The 27,390-nt window shown below is 42.7% G+C and overlaps 1 protein-coding gene and 1 pseudogene across 1 annotated transcript; one reads left to right on the top strand and one right to left on the bottom strand.

The window, feature by feature from the left end:
* The window catches only part of LOC147012399 (uncharacterized), a 59,883-nt pseudogene that overhangs the window by 20,914 nt on the left and 11,579 nt on the right, over positions 1-27,390 (bottom strand).
* Positions 7,081-25,724, top strand: LOC147012400 (uncharacterized). The gene is made up of 6 exons (XM_085857953.1): positions 7,081-7,301; positions 8,417-8,816; positions 9,796-10,112; positions 16,204-16,213; positions 19,350-19,495; positions 25,496-25,724. The coding sequence occupies exons 1-6, from the start codon at positions 7,081-7,083 to the stop codon at positions 25,722-25,724; spliced, it is 1,323 nt and encodes a 440-aa protein (XP_085714079.1).

Genomic DNA, 27,390 nt, shown 5'->3' with positions numbered 1-27,390 from the left:
TGATATGAAACATCAGTTTGGATGAGAATAACCAAAGAGATGCACATGGTTTGAGATATAAATTAGTCATTTGTGGAATAGAAAAATTTGAACAATATCAAGAACGTTTATTATATAAGAAAGATATTTGTTACTGGAGAACATATACGGAATGAAGACTGGAAGGGCACTTTGTGGAGCACACACTTCCACCACATAATGCTTGATCCATGAGAACATATCAGGCCCATTACATTCTTTAAATATCATGCTGCGTGGTGCGATGTCGTTTTCGGCTCCATCTCTCAATTGTGAAGGATCACTAAAAAAAATTAAAATAATTATCGTCTCCAGATCCGGATTCAGCTTTTCACCAAAATCGAATCAATTCTTCCTTGACACACACCCAACGTGTCCACCAAGTTTCATCTTTTGAGATAATCATCCAAGTTCCAACGTGTCCACCATCCGAAACTTTTTGAGATATCGTGCTATATATCGTATTTGGCTTGATCTTTAAATGTTGAGGAATCACTTAAAAATTCTAGTAGTCGGATCCAGATCCGGATCTTCACCAAAATCGAATCAGTTCGTCCGTTTAACACAGCAAACCTGTCCACAAAATTTCATCCGGATCCATCCTCAAATTTTTGAGATATCCTGGACACAGACAGACAGACAGAAAGGGGTGAAAACATAACCTTCACCTTCAGTGGTGGAGGGAACACGGAAATTCCATTTGAGAAGAGAATCAACCTTGAGCACACGAGCTCACACCACCTCCGCACACACGAGCTCACACCACCTCCGCACACACAAGCTCACACCACCTCCGCACACACAAGCTCACACCACCTCCGCACACACGAGCTCACACCACCTCTGCACATGAGCTCCCACCATCTCCGCACACACACGAGCTCCACCTACGCACATGAGCTCACACCACCTCCGCACACACACGAGCTCCCACCTCCGCACATGAGCTCACACCACCTCCGCACACACACGAGCTCCCACCTCCGCACACGAGATATAAATCCTGGAATGTAATGTGTGTAGTTGTAGACGACATATGTTATAGCTGTGGGTAAGAGTCATGCTTTGCCTGTTTGAGATCTGGCGACATTGAGCCTGTGACGTCAGTGGAGCAGTTCCAAGATGGCGGCTCCCTTCGAAGCACGCACCAGGGAGGAGCAACGTTCTGTCATCCGTTTCTTTGGAAGTTAGGGTGTGAATCCCAGTGAAATCCATTGCAGTATGAAAGTGCAATATGGTGACACATGTTTATCACTGCAGCAGGTGTACGACTGGGACAGGAAGTTTAAAAGTGGTGTCCAGTGTGGCAGACGGTGCTCACTTGGGCCAGCCTCACACAGCCGACACACCAGAAATAGTTGAAGGAGTTGAGCAGGATCCATTCAACTTCACCGAAGCCAAAAAAATTCCACACACAGCCGTCCGCTGGAAAAGTGATGCTGACGCTCTTCTGGGATAGCCAAGGACCACTTGTGGAGCATTACATGCCAAGAGGGACCACAGTCATCAGTGCATCATACTGGGACATCCTTAAAAATCAACTGAAACCAGCAATTAGATCAAAATGTTGTGGACGACTCACCACCGATGTTTTGCTGCAGCATGACGATGCTCGGCCCCATACTTCCCACGCTACAGGTGCAACAATGGAGGACATGCATCTTGAGTGTCTTCCTCATCCACTCTACTCGACAGACCTCACCCCTTCGGATTACCACATCTTTGGGCCACTTAAAGAGGCGCTTGGTGGAACCACTTTCCGATCCGTGAAGAGGTCCACGAGGTGGTGCCGGATGTCTACACAAGCGACCAATATATTTTATTTTTCTAGAGCAATCCAGGCCTTAGTAAAGCGCTGGAAAAATGCATTGAACTGGAGATGATGTTGAAAAATAACACAGTTGTTACACACGTAAATCCAAAAAACTATTTGTGAAAAATATTTTAATGTTACGGATGCACTGGCCCTCGAACTTTGTTCCTTGGTTCCTCAATGTTCCTGATTTTTTTCAGAATTTTTGAATGAATGGTTTATTTTCAATAATTTATTTGGTAATGTGGAATGCAAAAAACTTCAGGTGTAAATACAGGTACTTGGGGTGGGTATGTTTGAGATCGCATGACAACTTTAACAACGAAAACTAAAATTGACACCCACGTTTTTCTGTTCACGAACACCTTGAGAACACCATTCATGTAAAAAAAATAAACAAATAAATAACCACTTTTGGTAAAAACGATACACTGGGTCATACTTTAGGTACACGGTACACCATACTATTAAACTAAAGCAGAGCAAACCCAACACGTCTCATGACGAGGATTTCCCGTCGAAAACCTTACAATACAAATAGAAAATAATCATGGATTCTTTCACTAAATGTTTGTATCTGGTCACGAATATAAACTTACCGAACTAACTTATTGTTTGATAAACTTACTGAACTAACACGTCTGGAGCTGCAAAGCAACCGGCTCCAGTCTCTCCCTGATGGGGTTTTTAATAAACTTACTGAACTAACGTATCTGAATCTAAGGAGCAACCAGATCCAGTCTCTACCGAGTGGAGTGTTTGATAATCTCAGTAAACTCAAGGAACTGTATCTGTACAGCAACAAGCTCCAGTCTCTACCGAGTGGATTGTTTGATAAACTTACTCAACTAACAAATCTACAGTTGTACAGCAACCAGCTGAAGTCTGTTCCTCGTTCCAATCCTGAGCCTTTCATTTTATAACAACGATCATTTATTCCTCAAACATTTTGTTTTGAGGTTAATTCTCTTCTAAAATCGAATTTCCTTCTTACCTCCATCACCGAAGGTGGATGGAGGTTGTTTTCAGCTCTTTCTGTCCGTTTGTTTGTAACTCGAGAAAATCAATTATTTTTCAAGTATATTGGTTGGTCGTGTGCGCTTTTCGTTATTACTTGTCAAAACAAACAAAAGAAAGAAAATTTGACAAGTTTGTTGATCCCTTCCGTTTATCTATCCGCTCACCTTGAATCGCCAACAGGTAACAACTTCAAACCGATCTTCACGAAACTTCACCACATGGTGGAGTTGGTGATCCGACAGAATCCTGTTGATTTTTGACGTCAAAAGGTCATCATCTGCAAAAGGTCATAAACTTTTTTAAATTTCTAAAATCCACAATTTTTAAAAAGTGATTCGGCTTGAATTATTTAATTGTTACCTGATACTTCACCATTGAGAGATGGGGCTAAAACTGATAAAAAAAAAAGTTGTGGACGTATTGGGATGAAACTTGGTGGACAAGGGTGTGTGACAAGGATGAATCGATTCAATTTTGGTGAAGATTCGAATATCCGGATCTGGACATGAGGATTTATAAAATGAATCTTACCATTGAGAGATAGGGTGAAAAACGATATATAGCACAACATCTTAAAAGGTTGTTCTCTCTGTCTTCCACCGCATCCTTTCTGGTCTTGCACCCTTTGCTCTTTCCATGTTTTGTCCCCACCAGGTTTATGCAGGACTTGCACGGTCCACCATAAACCCCTTTCTGGTGAAAGGACCAAAATCCTGGATCAAGGCTCACCTCCACTCATTTGATACTCTGTTTCCCCACCTATGGAATCAACTTCCACATCCTCTTCAATCTCATTTTTCCCTCCAATTCTTCAAGACACCTGTAAACCACCATCTGAGATCATCCGCAATCGAAAACCACGATCTTTTCTACCCTCGTAAACCCCACCCAAATCTCTCCTTCAAATTTTCCAGTTTCTTCTCCTTGCAGTTTCCTTCTGTCACCATGTTGTCCTCCCCAAGCATCCTCTCCTTCCTCCCATTCCTCCCCACACCCATTGTTTGTCCGCCTCCCTCTGTCTTGGCCTTCGGCTCTGCTGTTGGCGTTTCCCTCTCTCTCTGCTGTCCCTTTTGTCCCGTTGTGTCCTGATCCGTTCAGTGTACTAGCATTCACTCTTCCACGAGCCTCGACTCTGGATACAAAAACAACAACAACAAAAGACTCAGAAAATATCACCAATGGTCGATGACGAAATTCTTGAGTGAGCTGGTACTTCACATATTGAAATCTCCTGTTGCTGAGCAGGTTTTCTAATGAAGATGTGTAAACATCGAATTCTAAAACGTTATGTTTGGTGAATCATAGAACGGAAATATTTCTCGTGGAAGACTAATTATATGTTGTAAAGAAAGTCTCAGGGTTACATGACTTCACTGTGCAGCAAAAACAGAGATCAAACTCTCTTCCAACAGAAGACAGTGGAAAACAGCACGTGATTTGAAGAACTGAGAAGATTTGATGTGGAAAGACGAGTAAAAAATGGTGTGAGACGTCATTGAAAAACACCGGCTGTCTCGAAGATCTGAGACTGGATGGGCTTGTCCTGACTGGGGGAATCATCCCAGTCAAAATGGTCTCTTGAGTCACATGCGGGGCTATATAAGATGGTCGTGTCTCATGAAAACATGCGGACAGTGGTCCAGATCAACTCCTAAAGTTTAATGGTGACCAACTTAGTGTGGAAGGGAAGCTCAACAATTCGGGATTGATGCGTTTTGGGAAATGTTTTGTTATTATTCGTGATTTTTGCCTTGTATTCAAGTGATGAAATATTGTTGCGAATCTGGAAGCCATGAGCACTCAACATACAGGTCCTACAGAACAGTTATGTCGGTAAGTCTGTGTTTTTAGTTAGGGTCCCTGTCCCTTGTTGAATGGGTGAATAAATGTACATGTGCTGTGAGTTATTTTGATAGTTAGGGATTTTACATCACTCACAACTACGGCTACTACAACTATGACTGGAACAACGCAAGCGTCACCCTCACCTTCACTTCGCTTCCTTCAGCTCGCTTCCTCCCACCAACGCCATTGCCTACGTGTGTGTCAGCACATATGTGGGCGGGGTTCACGAAGACCTGATGTCTCTCGCCAATCCGGGGGGGGGGTGCAGGCAAAGGGCACAGAGCAGGCTCCAAGAGAAGCAAAGCCTCTTCGGGGGCAGGCAATCGGGACGCCCGACACACCCCCCAACCAATCATGAGGAGGCGACGGAGTTCCCCGGCGAATGAGGTGCACGGAGGGGTGAGACGGTGGCCCCCACCCCGGCGGGAGAGGAGAAGAAATAGACGGGACGGCGCAGTGTGAAAGAAGTGTGGTTGTCTTTTGGTCTTCGGGTCTCGTGTCTTCACTGGTGCTGGTCTTGTGGATCTGCTGGAGCTCGGAGAGGAAGAATTCGCACCTGTTCAAAACGCATCTCTCGAGGCTGGGAGAAAGGTATCTCGTCGCTGGTGTTCCCTGGTTCTTGGCTCGTCTCGTGGCTGGCGTGGTCTGCGTCTGCTGCCCTTGGTCCGTTCGTGCCGACTGGTGCTCCAGGAAGGTGCGGACGTCGAGCCGCGCGCCCACGGCCAGGAAGCCTGCTATTTTCTCGTCCCTCAGCTCGACTTCCCTCCGAGCTGAAGGGATAACAAAGACCACTTTGGGTCCGTTTCTTTTGGGTGTGCATCTATGAGTGGGCCCGTCTGTAAGTAGGAATTGTTTAAGTGCTTGTGTGTAAATTTGCATTCTCTATTAGTCGTGATAACTCTGCCCTTACGTGCTTCCCTCGTTTCCCCGATTACTGGGAATAAATTCCCCATTTGTTAAATCTATCAGCTCGTTTTTGTGTTTCTTCCATTGGCTTAGCACGGCGCGTGTTGGTGAATTACAAAGGCTGTTGCCGCTCTAAATGTACATTTGGACCGACGGGACTTCGGCAACCATCTGCTCGGGTTGCGCACGGGTCGGGCACGCTAACGGCTCGACTCATACGCGTGCCGTCGAGGGTGTGAATCCTCGGTAGCTCGCCATGTGGATCTCTAGGTATTTTGAAAGATTGGCAAATAACCCTGTACCACGTGGTGGAGTTATTGACGATTCACGGTCCGATACGGGACCCGTACCCTCAGAGTTTTCCCGAAAGGTACGATCTAAATTCCGACTGTTCGGATGAGTCGACCTTACTGCTCCACCTAGCGGTCATGCTCGCAGCCGATACCTGGCTCCGCAACAATATATCCACTTTTGTTAAAAAGTTTGATTTTCGTATTCATGGCTAAACAATATCTGAATGATTTATGTTCAGAGTAAAAGATTCTGGATTTAAATGTGTATTTTTAATCCAAGTCTTCTCAAGGAATCATTTTGACCAAACTTTGTGTATCATATCAAACACTCCATCGGGGAGAGACTGGAACTGGTTGTTCCACAGCGCCAGATGTGATAACTTTGTGAGTTTATCAAAGATTTCCATGGGGAGAGACTTCAGCTGATTCTGATCCAGATCAAGCCTTGTCAGTTGTGTAAGTTTATCAAAAACTCCACTCGGAATGGACTGAAGCTTGTTTCTATCCAGATACAGCTCCGTCAGTTCAGTGAGTTCATTAAAAACTCCATCAGGAAGAGACTTCAGATTGTGTTAAGTTTTCTTTTCTTTTCTTGCAAATAATGTTTAAATTGAAATAGTAATTCAAATCTTGTTATTGATTTTGAAGAGGATGGTGCTGTCTGTATTTGTGATCCCATTGTATTATTCAATTGTTGATCGGAATCGAACCAGAACACATTCCTTGGTTTGATAATCACGACACAACAATTAAACTTTTAAAATTTACCAGCACAGACACACAATATCCTTCATTGTGTGAAAGATCTTTTGTGTTGATTAATGTCTCAAGCAAATAAATAATTACAATAATTTAATCCATCCACAACTTTTGAGATATCATGCGATATATCGGATTTGGCTTGATCTCTCAATGGTGAAGAATCACTTTTAAAATTCTAGTAGTCGGATCCGGATCCGGATCTTCACCAAAATCGAATCAGTTCGTCCTTTTCACACAACAAACCTGTCCACAAAATTTCATCCGGATCCGTGCAAAATTTTTTGAGTTATCCTGGACACAGACAGACAGATAGACAGAAAGGGTTGAAAACATAACCTTCACCTTCGGTGGTGGAGGGAACAAGGAAATTCCATTTGAGAAGAGAATCAACCTTGAACACACGAGCTCACACCACCTCTGCACATGAGATCACACCACCTCCGCACACGAGATCACACCACCTCCGCACACGAGCTCACACCACCTCCGCACACGAGCTCACACCACCTCCGCACACGAGCTCACACCACCTCCGCACACGAGATCACACCACCTACGCACACGAGCTCACACCACCTCCGCACACGAGCTCACACCACCTCCGCACATGCTTTGTCGCTTTTAGATCTGGCGACATTCAGCCTGTGACGTCAGTGGAGCAGTTCCAAGATGGCGGCTCCCTTCGAAGAACGCACCAGGGAGGAGCAACGTTCTGTTATCCGTTTATTGGGAAGTGAGGGTGTGAATCCCAGTGAAATCCATTGCAGTATGAAAATTCAACATGGTGATACATGTTCATCACTGCAGCAGGTGTATGACTGGGACAGGAAGTTTAAAAATGGAGAGTCTAGTGTGGCAGACGCTGCTCCCTTGGGCCGGCCTCACACAGCCGACACACAGGAAATGGTTGCAGGAGTTGAGCAGGATCCATTCAACTTCACCGAAGCCCAAAAAATTGCAAAGCAACCGGCTCCAGTCTCTCCCAAATGGGGTTTTTGATAAACTTACTGAACTAACGTTTCTGAATCTAAGAAGTGACGTGGATTTTTTAAAACCCACCTTGTTGTGATCGTTGTCCTCCTGAAGGATTCTAACTGGCCGATTGTGGAATCCTATTTGACTTCAGACAGAGTTTAACGTTTGTCCGATTTGATTATAAAATCCTACAAAAACTCTATCGACACTGATAAAACTGATGTCCACACAAGTCCTTCCTTGTGAAACAATTTATTTCCTAATTATACACCATACACTTCTCACCCTTTTTCAATGAACTTAAGAATCCCCATTTGATTGCAATATTATTTGGTTCTATTTCATTTATTCTTACTTTAGTTAACAGTTAGACCAACCCGATTCAATTCACTTCTACATTATATCAGAGAGTTTTATTCTAACTTGGTACTTGGTCAGTTCCAAGGAGTACAAGCCACTGAGAAACTATACTTCCTCACGTGCTTGCACTGAAAACAATTTCAGATTTCAAAGCATTTTATACTTTCGTGAGAGAGAGGTTGGGGGATATTCACCCAGACTGTAGACGTGTCCTTCAGACGAAAAGCCACTTCGTACATTTCTAAGCAAAGGTTCATTTATCAGCTCGGTCACTCTGCTCCAGAACAACACATTTCTTATCATTTAGGGTAAAAGTCTTTTGGCCAGAAATGACAGCCAATTCAACTTGCAGCATAAAAGTTACATTTCTGAAACTCCATTTGTTACAATTTAAAATACATTAATATAAATTTTTCCCCCACAGAAGCAACCAGCTACAGTCTCTACCGAGTGGATTGTTTGATAAACTTAATCAACTAACAAATCTACAGTTGTACAATAACCAGCTACAGTCTCTCCCGAATGGGGTTTTTGAAGTTAATGAAGTTATGTATCTGAATCTTAATGAGGTTATGTATCTGAATCTAAGGAGCAACCAACTACAGTTTCTACCGAGTGGAGTGTTTGATAAACTTACTGAACTAACGTATTTGACTCTAAGGAGCAACCGGCTACAGTCTCTCCCAAATGGGGTTTTTGATAAACTTATTGAAGTAACGCTTCTGAATCTAAGGAGCAACAAGCTACAGTCTCTACCGAGTGGATTGTTTGACAATCTCAGTAAACTCAAGGAACTGTATCTGTACAGCAACCAGCTGAAGTCTGTTCCTCGTTCCAATCCTGAGCCTTTCATTTTATAACAACGATCATTTATTCTTCAAACATTTTGCTTTGAGGTTGATTCTCTTCTCAAATCGAATTTCCTTATTACCTCCACCACCGAAGGTGAAGGTTATGTTTTCACCCGTTTCTGTCTGTCTGTCTGTCTGTGTCCAGGATATCTCTAAAAGTTGTAGACGGATCCGGATGAAATTTTGTGGACAGGTTTCGCGTGTGACGAGGACGAACTGATTCGATTTTGGTGAAGATCCGGATCTGGATCAGACTACTAGAATTTTAAAAGCGATTCTTCATCATTGAGAGATCGAACCGAAAACGATACAGTTCTGTATAGCATGAAGTTTCAACAATATATTGGGACCGATATGTTCTCATGGATCAGACATTACGTGGCGGAGGTGTGTGCTCCACCGAGTGCCCTTCTCGTTTTAAGTTAATCTTCTCAACGAGTTTTTGACATGGGAGAAAGAGCAAAATATTTCACTTTAAAATCTATTAATCAAACAGTTATACCAATCACAGTGGGACAAAACACACAACCACTCCATCAAATATCATTTCCTCTTATGTTATCTATACCTTTATAAACATGAACATACTCATTTATGAGTATTATTATTGTTATTGTTATCTCTTTGCTCTGCACATTATAGCAATAGTAAATTATCACAAAGGGAAGGCCATTGTGTGCTGGTGTCCTGACAAGGTTGAACATTATTCTCCAATGATTTATCAAACCAAACAATGTGATTATCATCAGGCATTTAACCAGAAGAGAGACTAATGATGGATGAAGAAGGGATACAGACGAGAGAGCACCAACCTCTTCACAATCAAGAAGAAAACTTTAATTCTCAGTTTGATTTCTAAATTATTGAGGAAGAAACAAAACTTCACACAAGCTACAGAATCCTCACAATGAAGTGTTTACTGAACTTATCAACGGTGCTGCGTCTGGATCAGAACGATCTCCAGTCCATTCCCAGTGGAGTGTTTGATAAACTAACACAACTTACAAGGCTTGACCTGGATGAGAACGAGCTCCAGTCCATTCCCAGTGGAGTGTTTGATAAACTAACACAACTAACAAAGCTGTATCTGTTCAAGAACCAGCTGCACTCAATACCCAGTGGAGTGTTTGATAAACTAACTAAACTCCAGGAACTGCAGCTGTGGAAAAACCAACTCGAGTCTCTCCCTGATGGAGTGTTTGATAAACTAATCAGTCTCACAAAATTAGGACTGTCCCAAAACCAGCTGCAGTCTGTACCCAGGGAAGTGTTTGATAAACTCACACAACTAACATACCTGAATCTCCACACCAACCAGCTGCAATCCATTTCCAGTGAAGTATTTGATAAACTAACTAAACTTGAGGAACTGCAGCTGTGGAACAACCAACTCGAGTCCCTCCCTAATTAAGTGTTTGATAAACGAATTAGTCTCACAATCTTAGGACTGGGGAGCAACCAGCTGCAGTCTGTACCAAGTGGAGTATTTGATGAGTGAACCCAACTCTCAAGAACAAAAAAGGTGTCCAGACAAGGTGACTAAATCTCAGCAGCACAATTGCTGACTCCAGGACTTGATGAGATCGCTGATGCGTAATGGTCTACGATACAACCACTGTTGGGAGCTACACGTCCACTAGTGAATCCTCGTACATATAGTACGTATTTGAAATAAGGAAATCCTCTGTATGTAAGCATGTGACTGATAAAACGGCTTGGCCTATCTCCACATATAATTTTACACACGTGATGGGGTACCCAGGGTCAGGTCATGGGCACAGCCACACCCCTCCCCCACCCCCCCTCGACCTCACTTCTCCAGGAGGAAGCAGGTGTTTCTTGTGTTAGCAAATGAGGCACCTAGTATATTGTTGATCAACCGTGTCTATGAAACACCAGGGTGATCATCTATAGTTTGGTCGGTATACGAACCCTAACGAGAGCTCAAAGGTGATCCCACTCCCTCTGAGTTGTCCTGTCACCTCACTCAAACACACTCATTCAATGGCACAGTACAGGAGTCAATTGTACAATTGGCGCCCCCAATTTTTAATGGTACCACGGAGTTCCTTAGACCCCTCCACCTCCCCCCCCCCCATCCCATGAGGAGTACTAAACCAACATTTAAAAAATGAATACTTTGACCTTAAGCCCTCCGGGTTAAAGGTCAAAGTCAAATAGTCTGAAAAAAAAAAACCTTTTTTTTGTCCACTCAGTTTTGCCTATTTTACCCTGAAGACCAAAAAGACCCCGCTCAAAATTCAATTTTGGAATCTCAGAGGCCACTTCGCCTTCCAAGATGTTTTTTGTATCATAATCGTGGATCTGCACTGAAGTTGTGCAACTGATGATATTCGATTAGTGTCCTTGACCTCCCTTTTTCAGATTGTGGACCTCATGAACGAAAATCACCTTTTCTATCATAACTTGAATAATTTTCCTCCGATTTTCATGATGTCAGTTTTATGGATGGACTGGAGATGGAGACACATTTTCTTAATTTACACTTTCACCCTAAATGTTGAAGGTCAAGGTCATTTGGTAGTCTGAAAAACAATGTGCCCTCACTGGATTACGGGCCCAAGAGTAAGTGTAAGTAAGTCACGGGCGATCATCAAGAGTGAGCTGGAAGCTTATCCTTGGCGATCGCTTTGTGATCGCAGATATCTAGTTGTCTTTCCAAATGTATTCAAACTGATGTTAAAATATTCGTATTTATATACTGTTGCTGTTTAGACTTTTCTGAGATGATATATTTTATTCATTTTAATATGATAGACAATGTTGAACAGCATGTACAGTACCTTCAGAAAGTATTCACACCCCATTGACTTTTGTCACACTTTGTTGTGTTACAGCCTCAATTACAAATGGATTAAATTAAAAAAAAAAAATTGTCACCGATCTACACAAAATACCCCAGAATGACAAAGTGAAAATATGTTTTGGGAAATTTTACAAATTAATTAAAGATGAAAAGCTGAAATGTCTTGCATCAATAAGTAATCAACCCCTTTGCTATGACACTCCAAATTGAGCTCACGTGCATCCAATTTCCTTTGGTTATCCTTGAGATCTCTCGACAACATGGTTGGAGACCACCTGTGGCCAATTCAACTTAATAGATATGATTTAGAAAGAAACACAACTTTATATATATATGTAAGGTCCCACAGTTGATAGTGCATATCAGAGCAGAAACTCCATGATGAAGTCCGAGGAACTGTCCATAGAACTCCGAGATAGAATTGTGAGGAGGCGAAGATCTGGGGAAGGGTTTAAAACAATTTCTTGAGTGTTGGAAGTTCGCAAGAGCACAGTGAGCTCCATCATTTGGAAATGGAAAGAGTATAGACTATAGAACTACCCATACTGTTCCTAGAGCTGGCCGTCTGACCAAACTGAACAACCGGGCAAGAAGGACTTTGGTCAGGGAGGTGACCAAGAACCCAATGACCACTCTGACAGAACTATAGAGTTCCTCAGCTGAGATGGGAGAACCTGCCAGAAGGACAACAGTCTCTGCAGCACTTCACAAATCTCAGCTTTATGGGAGAGTGGCCAGACGGAAGCCACTCATGAGAAAAAGGCACATGACAGCACACCTGGAATTTGCAAAAAAGCACGTGAAAGACTCTGAGAGCATGAGGCAAAATATTATGTGGTCTGATGAGACTAAAATTGAACTCTTTGGCCTGAATGCAAAGCACTATGTCTGGCATAAACTGAGCACAGCTCATCACCCATCTAATGCCGTCCCCACCGTGAAGCATGGTGGTGGCAACATCATGCTATGGGGATGCTTTTCAGCGGCAGGGACTGGGAGACATGTAAGGATAGAGGGAACAATTAATGGAGCCAAATACAGGCAAATCCTTGAGGAGAACCTGCTTCAGAGTGCAAAACACCTTTGAATGTGGTGAAGATTTACATTCCAACAGGACAATGACCCCAAGCATGCAGCAAAAGCAACACTGGAATGGCTTCAGAACAAGAATGTGAAAGTCCTTGAGTGGCCCAGTCAAAGTCAGGACTTGCATCTTATTTACAATCTGTGGAAAGACTTGAAGATTGATGTTCACCGACGCTCCCCATCCAACTTGACAGAGCTTCAGCAAATGTATGAGGAAGAATGGGAGAAAATCCCCAAATCCAGATGTTCAAAGCTGATACAGACATACACAATAAGACTCGAAACTGTAATCACTGCCAAAGGCGTTTCTACAAAGTATTGATTCAGGGTTGAATACTTAATGATGACATTTCAGCTTTAAATTTTTCATTAATTTGTAAAAAAAATTCTAGAAACGTGTTTAAACTTTGTCATTATGAGGTATTTTGTGTGAATCGGTGACAACATTTTATAAAATTAAATCCATTTTAAATTCTGACTGTAACACAACAAAATGTGAAAAAGTCGTGGGGTGTGAATACTTTCTGAAGGCACTGTGTGTATTGTTGTGAACGTTGCACTGCATCACCTACGTGTATGTCGTGGGTTGAAGCATGCTGCTTGGCATCCGCATTTTGTTTGATCACCCAGTCTCGGTCCAGGGCATTTTGGATGACACGATTGTTGATCCGAGTTGGAAGGAGAGGGATTTTGGTGCGGATTTTGATACATTCGGTCATTACTTATCCAATCCCAACCCAAACGTGACATGAGGACTTAGGGTCACACAATGGAGGATGCAGTGACTTTCATTTGCCCCCTTTCCCAAGGGGGTTTTCCACCTTGGGCGAAATCCGTGTTAAGCGTGAGAAATCCGTATCTGTTTTAAAATAGCGAGTCATGACATTTTTCCAAGGATGTTTCAAATGAAAAAAAAAGGAATAACAACAATAATGATCATTGTATATTTATGTTATCACAAAAGGATATTAATACAAATCATATCCCCTCTCCCCAAGGGGGTTTTCCTCCTTGGACAAACGACAACCTGTATAAATAGCTTATCGTGGCGTTCCGTGGGGCACCCCTCCCGGAAGTTAAAGGTGTTATAAACCACAAGCACCTATGATTACTTTTTTAAACAGTGGCTACTGCTGTTTAACACTAAACTGAAAGGGAGGAAACCCGGTTGTGGTTAGTTACCAAGCAGCTAGCTAGCGCTTGCTAAACCAACTGTTCCTTATTAACAGTTTTGAATGAAGTGCTTACTTTAATACTTAAGGCACTTGGTGAGCGCTATATAAGAATCTTGGTCATTGAACACACCTCCAACGTTCAATTGAGGCCTGAGCCTCGATCTACTGTAATCTATATATCATATACCCAAAGCGTAATACCATGACCCTTCCTGCTGCTCCTGCAGGGAGTGGGTGTACTGGTTTAATAAAATAAACAATTTATTCCACCTTGAATCATAAGTATACAAGCATCTTCATCGCACTGAACCCAATATCGCCCAACAGTCACTCGTAAGGGATTTGTGACACCTTGTGAAGTACATCTTTCACTGAGTTATCTATCTATAATTCCAGCAATGTGTGTGTGTGTGTGTGTGTGTGTGTGTGTGTGTGTCTGTGACCGCTGATTCTCGACAACCACTGGTCCGATATAATTGAAACTTGCCAGGTATATTGCTGGGGACCGGAGTATGTGCCTTTTCAAGATTTGATATTAATTGGACAAGTAGTTCCCAAGTTATGGCCATTTATTTACCAAACCAACGACAGGAAACGTTGCTGCGTAGGCGTGGCCGATGGGGAAAGGTTGCCATTTAGTTAAGCCCCTGACACACCTTGACGATTTAGCCAGCGTATGGCAACGTATCAAAATTGATCTAAAACGCTGGCGTACGCTGAACTATTGATGTTTTTTTTTCAGTTTTGGGCGTATATTACCGAGTTGGACGTATGCATAACGCATTACTAACGTACACAGAACGTTTCAATAACTTATACCAACGAATGCTTAGCGTGTTGTCGGCGTTCACAACTTATGCCCAATGATAGTCGACCGTATGCATAGCGCGTGGCAGCGTATCGCTGACGATCACGTGGCATAGCCTATTAATAGGCTGTCACTTAATTATTTAACTCATAACCGCACTCGACATCGAAGTGTCAACATCACCGTCATGCCGAAGAAAAAAGAAAATAAAAAACCATGGAGTCTGGAACACTGACGGGTTCCTTCTGTGAAGCCCATTTTTATATACCAATTCCCTTAAACGCTGCCAATACGCCATTACACGGTAGCTGTAAGTAAGAAACACATTCAGTAATTTCTGTGGTCGTCTGGAAGACGTCAAATACGTCTACATACGTAAATATGCGTTGGAGATACGTTACACATAGGTTCAAAGCACGTTACTCATAGGTTGGAAATAAGTTTCAGTACGCTAAACATTACCTCGACGTGTTTCGACTTATGAGTAACTTACAAGTAACGTGTGTCGACGTGTGTCAACGATCGCATAACGTGCCTACAACTTATGGCCAGTGTATGCGGAACTTGTGAGTCATACGCCGGCATACGTCGAAAAATTTTGACCATGCTTAAAATTTGTCGACTCGGTCGGTGTACTACGACGTATGCCAGCGTGCTTCAGCGTGCTCTTAACGTATACAAAACTTACCCATAACGTATTCGACGTGTGCCAGCGTATTCGCCAAATTTTTCATACGTCGGCATACGCTGGCTAAAACGTCAAGGTGTGACAGCCCCTTTACCAATGACAGGACATGTTGCTTGGCGTTTTGCACCCACAGTATCTATCTTCTATCTATCTATAATTCCAGCAATCTCTGTTTGTTTGCCTTTCAAAAGGTTTGAAATTAATCGGACAAGTGGTTCCCAAGTTTTGGTCAAGTTAGAGCGTGTTCCCCATTACGGGTTACAACGTACAGACTTCCGGATAGTGATGACTTTACTGCATTCTAATAATTTCCCGATTTCTTATGCGCATTTATAGATGAACACAATGCCCCAATCCAGTCGTCGTTTACGAGAGCGAAGGAACGGCCTGTGTGTTTGTTTGAAAGTTTTTTTTTGTTTTTTTTTTGCACGTACGGTCACGCACGCACGGGCATGCGAGAGCGAAGGAACGGCCTGTGTGGTTGTTGTTTCTGGCACGCGGTTTGAAAGTTTTATTTTTTTTGCACGTACGGCCACACATGTACGGGCACGCACTAGTGTAGTTAAATCATGCAGTGATTTTTTTTTTTTTTTTGTAAGATGGCCAAGGATTGCTGATTAATCTCGATTATTCTCAGGGTAACCAAATGCTGTCCCTCAATGAAACAAGTTGAACAGACAAGGTCTCCTCTTTCTTTGTTTCACAATGGTTGAGGTAGGTTTACCTCTATGAATGTGTATTTCCCTTACTAGTAACCTTATAAGCACCTGATCAAGGTATGAATCTGTATTTCAATTCCCACAGGGATATACAATGATGACAAACCCTGTGTTGGTAACAAAACGACAACGGCACTCAGTGGAGAACATACTTCCACCATGGCGAACAGTTTACGTTTTGTATCCCACCGACAGGCTGGATCTGCATCCTCGGATCTGAACCGACATCGAATCGGCTTGTCCTTGTCAGTCAGTTGTCACCCAACCAATCTGTGCACCAAGTTTCATCCGAATCCATCCAGAACTTTTTTTTTTAGATATCCTGCTCACAGACAGGTAAACAAACAAACAGGTGTGAAAACATAACCTGCATCCACCTTCAGTGGTGTGGTTGGAGGGGTAACAAAACGACTCGACCAGCTGCAGTCTCTTCCCGATGGAGTGTTTGATAAACTAACCAAGCTAACGTACCTCGTTCTGTTTAACAACCAGCTAAAGTGTGTGCCTGATTCTCTGTTGGTCGATATTTGAGCCCCAAACAAATCACCTTCATTGTCTTGAAACCATTTCACACACATTTTCATTTCTTTGGCCTGAACTACTGGAGTGAAACTTCCCCCAATAATGATGTTTGTTTTTGTAATGGAACACAACTTGGACCGAAAACCAAATAAAATAACAAAGAAATCCCAAAGGGATTTGGTAATTATTTATTCTTTTGTTTCATCACAGAAATTAAATGTACTTTGTGATGCTGAACACACTGGATGGAATCGATGATTAATATTCCTGTAAGGGTTTACCTGAGTGTGATGAAACAGGGAAATCAATATCCAGACAAATACTTCGTGATGTTCATTTAATGTGAAGTTTTTATTTCCTGGATTAACACCACTTCCCTAAGCTTGGTGTTGGTTTAACGTTTAAGGCGGCTGGCTTAACATCTTAGGGTCTTGAGTTTGAGCACTTGTCGTGCTGTTGAAATAACACCTGTTGAAATGTTGAAATAACCAGAACGTTGCCAGCAAGTTGAATGTAAGAAAAATTGCCGATCATTTTAAAGCTGTCGTAAAGATTTTTTTTTTTTTATAAAAGACACAAACAACTTGGAATGTGGATTTAAGAAAATGTCCAGGTGTATCCACTAAGCTCTGGTCGCTTCAAGATAATATATCTTCCCAGTTTTGGTAGAAGCAGACTGACTTTTAACCTCCATAAGTGGAAACTTGTTTTAATGGCCATTAGGGTTGGCGTATGACGTCATTCTAGCATTCTGTGCGATTAATATGTCCGGATTTGAATATGTGTTCCAAACATTTAAGCAGGAGCTTTCTAAGAAGACTGAAGATAAGTTTCACCTGGAAAATGTCAAGACCAGACGAACTGGCACCAGTGTCAGAAAATGATAAAAACTGTGTCTTATTGAAAACTATATAAAGACTAAGATTCTTCACTTGTATTTGAGTGATCTGAGTGAATTTGTTTGTCTAGAACCTCCTGTGCGCACACATTAAATCTGTTTGTTTGTTTAATGAATGTTCTAAATTGTACTGATGTTGTGTAACTGAAACACTGAAGGAAACGTTTAATTTGCTGCAAATTCCATTATATGAGTGTGGTTATTTATTTATTTTTCTGGCAGTTTAACAAAGAGATTCCCCTAATTGATGTTTCCATTAAATCGCATGAAAAACTTTTCATTATTGACGTTCATGGAGGATTTCAAGGGAAGGAGTTCATCCTGACCCCTGGGTAAAGGACTCGGGGTACAGCCTGATTGCTCCGGAGGTTCTAATTGACGTGCTCGGGAGACCAATACGTTGCCCGTGTGTGGTCGCTCCATATTAATCAGTCAGATGTGACCGAGCGAAGTTACCATCCAAATGCTGATGCAAATTTACAGCCCTCCACTCTTCAACACACAGTATGTAAATGTATGCAAATCCGGTAATGCAATGTAAATTCAAAATGGTGAAATGAATGCAAATCCTTTACTCAGGGCAAAGAAAACACAGGACATATAACCAAGCAATAGATAACTCATATTGATGAGAAAATCCCACTGATATGTGATGGTAACGACTAAGAAATTAAATAAGGACAGACAGGCGGCAAGACAATATGGACAAGACAATTAAACGACCCACCAGATATCCCTAGCTAATCCCAAGGAGAAGGGGGGGGGGATCAAAATAACAAAGGAATATTTGCCGAGATAAAACGAAAAAGTTGGTAAAGGAAAAGTGGGGGGAGGGGGGAGTTCAGGCCTGTTTGAGTTGACGTTCCAGCGGCCTCACCACAGCCACAGGCCACAAGGATGACGCCTCACCACCACCCTTCTCTCTCTCTCTCTGGCTTGCTATGTCATTGACCTGAAAACAACCCTTCGATAGATCACATGATGCTTGGTAACGAAATAGGCTTCAAATTTTCCCAACACCATCTGTAGGTCATTCCAATGTTCACCAGGATGGTCACCATCAACAGCAAAAGTATAACTCAAGTTGCTCACAACGTCTTCTGCCTCCGGACCCACTCACTTGGACCTCCCCTGTTTCTCTGGTCAGCTTCATGGCTTTGGAGTATCTATTGAACTGCTGTTTCCAGCAGGGCCACCCACCAGGCTTTGGAAAGTTGAAGTTTTCTGGTGGATTAAACTTCACCATGGCCAAGAACTATCTCCAAAACGGTTTACTGCAGACTTAACCACAATTCGACCAATTTAGCAATCTCTTGAGTCTTTGGTGACTTTTGGGTCTTCAGGGTCTTTTGGGTTGTTGGGGTCCTAGGAGTCTTTTGGGTCTTCGAGGACTCTTGGGTCCTCAGGGTCTTCGGGTTCTTCAGTCCCCGAGGACCCTACCAATGCCTAGTGTTGGCTTAATGGTTAGAGTGGTGGGCTTGGGATCCTCAGATCCAATATCAGGTGGGGATGACACAGCCTGTCATCCTTCCGAGGTCGGCAAAATGAGTGCCAGCTTGCTGGTATCCTGTGTCGGATTGGCGACCCGTCCAGGATTGTGCCCCATAGCCCAGGAGACTGCTTCGGCAGCACCGACGCTCTGCACAGAGTACGGTCCCAATGGATCGATGGATGGGTGAGTAACACCGCTGCCACCATGAACTTCTTCCTGAACTTCAGGGTGGTGACACTTTCTAAACATAGGTTGAGAAAGATTTCTTATTGACATCATCGTTACAACTAGCTGACCAGCCTGCAGTCCCTGTACCTTGAAAATAACCCTTGGGATTGCAGTTGTCATGGCATCGACTATCTGAGCCGATGGTTACAGAATAACCAGAACAAGGAAAAGGGTAACAGTGCTAAATGTTTCGGAGAGGGAATGTTTCAGTATTTTTTTTCGATTACAACTCTCGGTTCCTCGTTTACTTTATTTCAAACAAGGCAGATAATAAGATTATTTGAAATGTTTAGGAAAAACACAAAAGACAAAAATCTTAAGGAACGTTGAAAGCAATATATTCCAGAGCATTGGTTCCTAACCTATGGTCTGTGGAGCACTTGTGGTCCACGAGTAAATGGCAGGTGACTTTTGGGTCTTCCCTTCCCTAAGGCAGGTAACTCTGGGTCTAAGGCAGGTGACCTTGGTCCCTAAGTTTATTCCAACACAAAAACCAAAAACAAAATACGTGTTTACTCAAAAAACGCAGGTCGTTCAATTTACCTCCTCGACTTCCATCATCTTTTTTAAAAAAATACATATACATGTTCTTTTTGCAATACTCTTCTACATTTGCATGCTTTTGATGCAATTCTATGCAGAGCATTCAAAGCAGCCAATTTAACTGAAGCGGATACAAATATTAATATAACTTTCAACAACGTGTTTCAACAACGATGTCTATCACAGCCCGCCACAGTGTTATGTCACATCCTGTACTCTGTGAAATCATTTTCTGCTCCTGTGTTGCATCCCACCTAACTTGTCTTCGTATTTCAGGAGTGAATTTAAAATAAAATAAAATCACGACTGGCTCGACTCGGTGAGCAGTGAGCACACACAGTGCATTGAAAAATGGAGAGATGTATTATACGAGCGAGTGGTAGTGGGTACCATCCTGGGCCTACGACTGCAATCGAGGAATCTCATCAAACGCTTTCAAAGAACAGAAAGCCTTTATGTCAGAAATATAATCCAGAATATTTAGCATTGGGATTTACATTTACTGCATCCGAGGATGAACCAATGCCATAGTGCGGTATTTGTGAAGAGGTTGGTGGGGGTCTCGTCAGGGGGGGGGGGTTGTGTGGTTGTTTGTGTGTTTTTAACCAAGCCTATGCCCCTTCCCTTGAGAAAATAAAAAACATTATATATATCATGAAAAAGTGAGCCTGCTGTGGCTTACTGGTTAAGGTGGTGGCTTGGGATCCTTGGGTCCTGAGTTCGAGCCCCGCTCGCTGCTGAGTTAGCATCATGGGGGTTGACTCAGCCTGTCATCCTTCCGAAGGTCGGCGAAATGAGCACCAGTATACTGGTAATTATCCCTGCAGGGTCGAAGGCGACGAAAGAGTTGGCATCAGGAAGGGCATACAGCCGTAAAAACATGGCCACAAGAAAGGGTACCATGATTGGAGCCGCAAAAAGCTGACCCCTGCTCAGGGATAAAGGCTTTCACATGGTGTGATGATGATGATGATGATGATGATATAATTTAACCAGAGAGTTGGTGTCAAAGCCACCCAATGCTTGCCTGTTTATACATTTATCGTTTTTCGCTTGCCTGTTCGAAGAACAGAGAGCTATAGCGATACCCCCGGCGTGAGCGTCAGCATGAGCGTGAAAATGTTAAAGTTTTTGGTGCAAGTTATTTTTTCCTTTCTAATGTTTTGAAAATACCACACTTTTTTATACGCCCGATATATATATATATATATATATATATATATATATATATATATATATATATATATATATATATATATATATATATATATATATATATATATATATATATATATATATATATATATATCGGGGCATATTATGTGATACCGGTCGTCTGTCTGTCTGTCTGTCCGTTCCTGTCCGCACTCTAACTCCCAAAGTTTTCAACTTTCACGTTTCATATTTGGTACATAGGTACAGACTGTGGAGACGGTGTGTCGCGACATACGTTCGTCATCTAAAGTGGTTGCCATGGCAACCAGGATGCTGTTTTCCATGTAGTAGCACAATTCTGTATATACCTTCTTGTTCGGGCGTATATTGTGCTCACTTGCGCTCTTGTTACTGATTACAATATACAAATACATATATTGCTTAAAAATTATTTGGATCAGACTTCACTGCAATGCTTTATAAAAAATATTAATTATTAGACTAGTCTTTTAAAAACGATAAATGTATAAACAGGCGAGCATTGGGTGGCTTTGACACCAACTCTCTGGTTGAAAGACTAGTCTAATAATATTTTTTATAAAGCATTGCAGTGAAGTCTGATCCAAATAAGTTTCAAGCAATATATGTATTTGTATATTATAATCAGTAAAAAAATAGTGTGGTGGATAAAAACATTACAAAGGAAAAAATAACTTGCACCAAAAACTTTAACATTTTCACGCTCACGCTGACGCTGACGCTCACGCCGGGGGTGTCGCTATAGCTCTCTGTTCTTCGAACAGGCGAGCTAAAAAAAACAAACAAAAAAAAAACGTTTTGCATTTTCTTGTTTGATCTTATGTTGATAAATTAGTGTGGTGTTGATGTGGTGCAGACATGATGGAGATAGTGGTGATAGACTATGATAGCAGACATGATGGAGATAGACAAAGTCCAAAAAACCCACACAGTTGGGGAAGATCTTGTGATGCCCTGTGTGAGGGATGTATGTGAACGTTTATTTGGGTCCCAAGCAGTAAAAAAACACACACAAACTTGCCTCCATTCCATTTCAAACAATCCAGTTTGTCGTCACATTCAAGACATGCCACTCAATATTGAAGAGCAACTTGTTCAACGTCTTCGAGGTAAGAGATTCACCATTCAAGTCGATGAACCCACAGACGTTGTTACTTTTTTCTTTTATTTTTAAAAGTTTTTTTTTTAAGTTTTAAAATGTTGTTTTGAAAAAAGGGGGTAAGTGGTCCGAAGGAAAAATATTGACACTGAGGTGGTCCATATATTGAAAACGGTTGGAAACCACCGTTCTTGAGACATCTGTTTGGAAATTCCATCAGAAAAAGGATTTTTGTACTAAATCCATCTTGGAATCATTTGTCTGTAATGTTGAGATTCATGATATGGAATATTATTTGGCTCCATAGAACATTTTCTACAACCGTGTGTCATATTTTATACATCAAGTAGATTATTTATGAAGATATGAAACAAAATTTGAACAAGGCCTGGAAAAACTGTTGTGGATTTGTTTTTGTACGAACCATTGTTAACTGTCTTGATCGGTGTTTGTTAAATAAATAAAAAAATGAAAACTCATCAATTGCCCAAATTCCTCATTCTCTTCAAGATAAGAAAATAAAATTGGACAATATCACAAAGTCCATGATCCCAAAGCCAAGACAATTAATTAATATTACCATTGAATAAGTTTCCCTCATTCGTGATTGGTATTCCAATGCTGTATAATAAATCAGCCTGCAGTGGTAAAGCTTGAGTGTTTTTTTTGTGTACAATGTCGAGGCTCATGGAGGAGCTACAACATAGAGTGGATCAGGATGTAACAGAGGAAGGGTGCGGGGTGAGGAGAGGAGGAGAGAGGACACACAAACAGCAGGGTTGAGGGAAAAATAGAGGGAGACTTAGAGAGATAGGGATGTAAATGAGGGAGAGGTAAGGGAGGGAATGGGAGGGGGGGAAGAGTTGGGTTAACGGAGATAGAAAAGATAACGGTTGTGGACGACCTGAGATGGTGGTGAACAGCTGTCTTGAAGACCTGCAAGTGTCTTTCTCACCGGTAATCAGAGCTACATAAATATAATGGTGATGATAATTATTACACACAATGTGAAAATACCAACTCTATTGAACATGAATCACATTAATGGATGATATATTGGGGAGAGTGTTTCAAGATGTTATTCCAAAGCTCGGAATTTAAGAAAATCTTAAAACTATGATTAATTTCCTGCATTATACTCTGAAATCATTTGAGTATATTAATAAAACTGTTCAATAATTACTACAAAGTCACAGGCTCAGGAACTGGAGGCTTCTGCTGTGCTGTTTTTCTGTGGAAGATCTTAATCAACAAATCAATCAATTGTATCTCATCCTCAATACATCCTGTGAAGAACCACAACTTCCTCATGTCACATCAACAAATATGTCAAACATCAACCCATTGGAACACATTTCCTCATTGTGGTTTCGTTTAAAACACGAGGAGAAACCACTCCACAAGACAACTCCAACCACAGTATGTCCCTTACCGATGGTGATGGAACAAACAAAGATTACCTAACCCTGTACATAAACCTGAGGATGCACATCAAAATCCTGAACTATTAGCACACAGACGCCACCCTGAGAAGTATCCCTGCCCCGACAGACTCCAGAGTCGAAAATGGCCCCATTTGCTCTCAAGCTTCACCACGCAACAGAGTTCTGGGATTTACATGGAGTGTGGGTTTTTGGGAGCACTCTCTGACCGTGAACGTGCGCTGGGCTCCATCGAGCATCATTATTTAGCGGAGCACAAGGGCTACGGAGATGTCATTGAACAAGCCCCAACACATACAGCTCTGGAAAAAAAATTAATTACCACTCTAAAAAAATTTAAATCAGCATCTCAACATGTATGGCAGCCATTCCATTCCAGTGTCTGTTGAATTCCAACACAGGCACACCTCATTCTACTTAGTGAGGTACTGATTAGGTGATCACATGAACCGAATCTTATTTAACAAGGAAAAGTATAAAAACCACTGCAGTGGTCATCACTATCCTCTTGCAATAGGACCAGCTGGATGGCAAAAACAGTGCTTGTAGTACCTCAAAAGTAATTGGAATCAAAAAAATAACTACTGACCATGCCAAAAGAGTTGAAAAGAAAAGTTTTGAGTGCGGAAAAGAAGGGTTCAATTCTGGCTTTGCTGGCAGAGGAATACAGTGAGTGTCATGTTGCTTCCATCCTTAAAATTTCAAAGATGGCGGTTCATAAGAACAAGGTCAAGCAGCAGACATTGGGGACAACAAAGCTACACACTGGCAGAGGGTGAAAACGACTTTCCACTGACCGGGATGACCGCTAACTCATTCGAATGTCACTCAACAACCGAAGGATGACATCAAGTAACCGACAAAAAGAATGGAACACGGCAGCTGGGGTGAAGTGCACGGCGAGGACGGTTCGAAACAGGCTCCTCGGGGCAGGGGTGAAGTCGTGCACAGCAAGAAAAAAAGCCCTTCATCAATGAGAAGCAAAAAAGAGCCAGGCTGAGGTTTGCAAAAGACCATAAGGATTGGACCATAGAGGACTGGAGTGAGGTCATCTTCTTTGATGAGTCCAATTTTCAGCTTTGCCCAACACCTGGTCGTCTAATGGTTAGACGGAGACCTGGAGAGGCCTACAAGCCATCGTGTCTTGCACCCACTGTGAAATTTGGTGGAGGATCGGTGATGATCTGGGGGTGCTTCAGCAAGACTGGAATCGGGTAGATTTGTCTTTGTGAAGGACTCATGAATCGAGCCACGTACAAGGTTGTCCTGGAAGAACACTTGCTTCCTTCTGCTCTGACAATGTTCCCCAACTCTGAGGATTGGTTTTTTTTTCCAGCAGGACAATGCTCCATGCCACACAGCCAGGTGAATCAAGGTGTGGATGGAGGACCATCAGATCAAGACCCTGTCATGGCCAGCCCAATCTCCAGACCTGAACCCAGTTGAAAACCTCTGGAATGTGATCAAGAGGAAGATTGATGGTCACAAGCCATCAAACAAAGCCGAGCTGTTTGAATTTTTGCGCCAGTAGTGGCATAAAGTCACCCAACAGCAATGTGAAAGACTGGTGGAGAGCATGCCAAGACGCATGAAAGCTGTGATTGAAAATCAGGGTTATTCCACAAAATATTGATTTCTGAACTCTTCCTAAGTTAAAACATTAGTATCGTGTTGTTTAAAAATGAATATGAACTTGTTTTGTTTGTATTATTTGAGGTATGAAAACACTGAATCTCTGTTGTTATTTTGACCAGTTGTCATTTTGTGCAAATAAATGCTCCAAATGACAATATTTTTATTCGGAATTTGGGAGAAATGTTCTCAGTAGTTTATAGAATTAAACAAAAATGTTCATTTCACCAAACACATACCTATAAATAGTAAAACCAGAAAAACTGATAATTTTGCAGTGGTCTCTTAATTTTTTCCAGAGCTGCATTTGCGCTTCGAGCGACACGTCAATGTATTCCAACTCGTAGGCATCCACAATGTTCTCCATGCCTCGGCATTCCAAAGGACTGCAGTGAGCGTCCGGGGAACTGTGGTTGTGGCGGTTGTAGTGAGGTGGGGGAGGACTATGCTATTCGTGGTGAGTGCATTGAAGCGTTGGGAGCAGTTGAAGCAGTTGAAACGGTTGTGGTGAAGAAGCTGAAGTGTTAGTGGTGAGGAGGTCGAGCGTAGGTTACTGTAGGGATTTTTAGGAGGCGTCGCGGTGATTTGTTCGAAGTTTGTAGTATCGTCGTGAGTATGGTGGAGGTCTGAGGTGAGGCATCCGTTGGTGAATGTCGTGTAATTTGAACGGGGAAATGGTGTACGTATGCAAATGAGGTTCTCGATTGACGTCATAATCGTGTGTGAAATAATGTAAAATAGGTCAAAGAATAGCAAATAGAATTAAAGACCAAACTAAAAGTTGACTGAATTAAAGACCCACTAGACTTGATGGAAGGGATAACTGAATGAATACTAATGAAATGCCTGTCTTGGGACCACCATATGTTGGGTGCCATTGCTTTGGGGGAGTGCCGGCTTTGCAGAACCGCAATACACACACACACACACGCACACACACACACACACACACACACACACACACACACACACACACACACACAAGCACACACACACACACACACACACACACACACACACACACACACACACACACACACACACACACACACACACACACACACACGTATACAGGCACTTCCAGGTATTTATGCCATCGATGTGTTTAAATCGAACTTCAAAATTGACTTTTAAAATGTATTGTTGCGGTTGTGGAAATTCGCAAACCACCATTCTGGTCCCACAGGTGAGATATCTCTGTAAGTACATGTGTAGTTAGCCCAAACCCGTTGTTTAGAGGGAATAAATGTGATTCATTCGGGCTGCGACCCTTTGAGATAGCCGTTTTTCTGTTCTATCTTTATTTTGAACCAACCACGTCTCCACCGCCATCACACAACAACCACCAACCACAACGCTGCTTCACAACAACAACAACGCCAACAGCCACGATTTTTACCTTCACAACTCGCTCCCGCAAACATCGCATCACCGCCATTCAAAAAGGCACCATGGCCATAAACCACCACCATAAACCCTCCACCACCTTCACCTCTCTCCTTCTGCGGCCATTCCCGCACCACCTGTGAACACCGAGCGTCGGGCTGTCCTGGGCTCGTACGGGACGCGCGCCGAGCCGCGAGTGCAAAATGCGGCCTTTCCGAGGAGAATTTGGATCAGGAATGCTACACGCCCACTTCTGATCCGTCCAATCAGCAAGCGCGGGGTGGTTTGGCCCCGCCTCCAGGCGCGTCGGTGTAGAATCGAGATATGCAAATTCGAGGATCAGGGGAGACTCACGCCCTTTTTCTCCGTCCAATGGGCGAGCGTGGCTCCACCCCTGAGCTCGTTCTCATCCAGAAATTTGCATATGGGTTCTCTTGCCGGCCGAAAAAGCGCCGAGCGCGGGGCAAATCTGAGTAGAGTCAGTTTTGGATCGAGTCGGTTTGGCCAGGGTCAGTTTGAGCGGAGTCGGCGTTGGAGGAGCGGGGAGTCGGCCTTGGAAGGGCGAAGAGAGTTTTGGGGCAGAGTCGGGTTGGAGCGCGGAGTGGAGTCGGGAGGCAAGTGCGTACAGGTGGTTTGCTGCAGTCGGCTGAGGAGAATTGGGGAAGAGACCGAAGAGCTCGGGTCCGAGGCAAGGTAGACGGCGGTCGGCGACGAGGTCGCGGTGGAATCGCTCGTCGCGGGACCCAAGCAAGCCAGCTATACTCTTTCCCCAGAGCATCAACAATTCCCCCCTTTTTCCCCCGCGCTG

This window comes from Eptatretus burgeri, chromosome 15, assembly GCF_056783735.1.
Source record: "Eptatretus burgeri isolate ZD-2024b chromosome 15, Ebu_testis_v1, whole genome shotgun sequence".
Lineage (NCBI taxonomy): Eukaryota > Metazoa > Chordata > Myxini > Myxiniformes > Myxinidae > Eptatretus > Eptatretus burgeri.
Note: the sequence above shows the minus strand (reverse complement) of the source record. Positions and strands in the feature narration are given on the sequence as shown.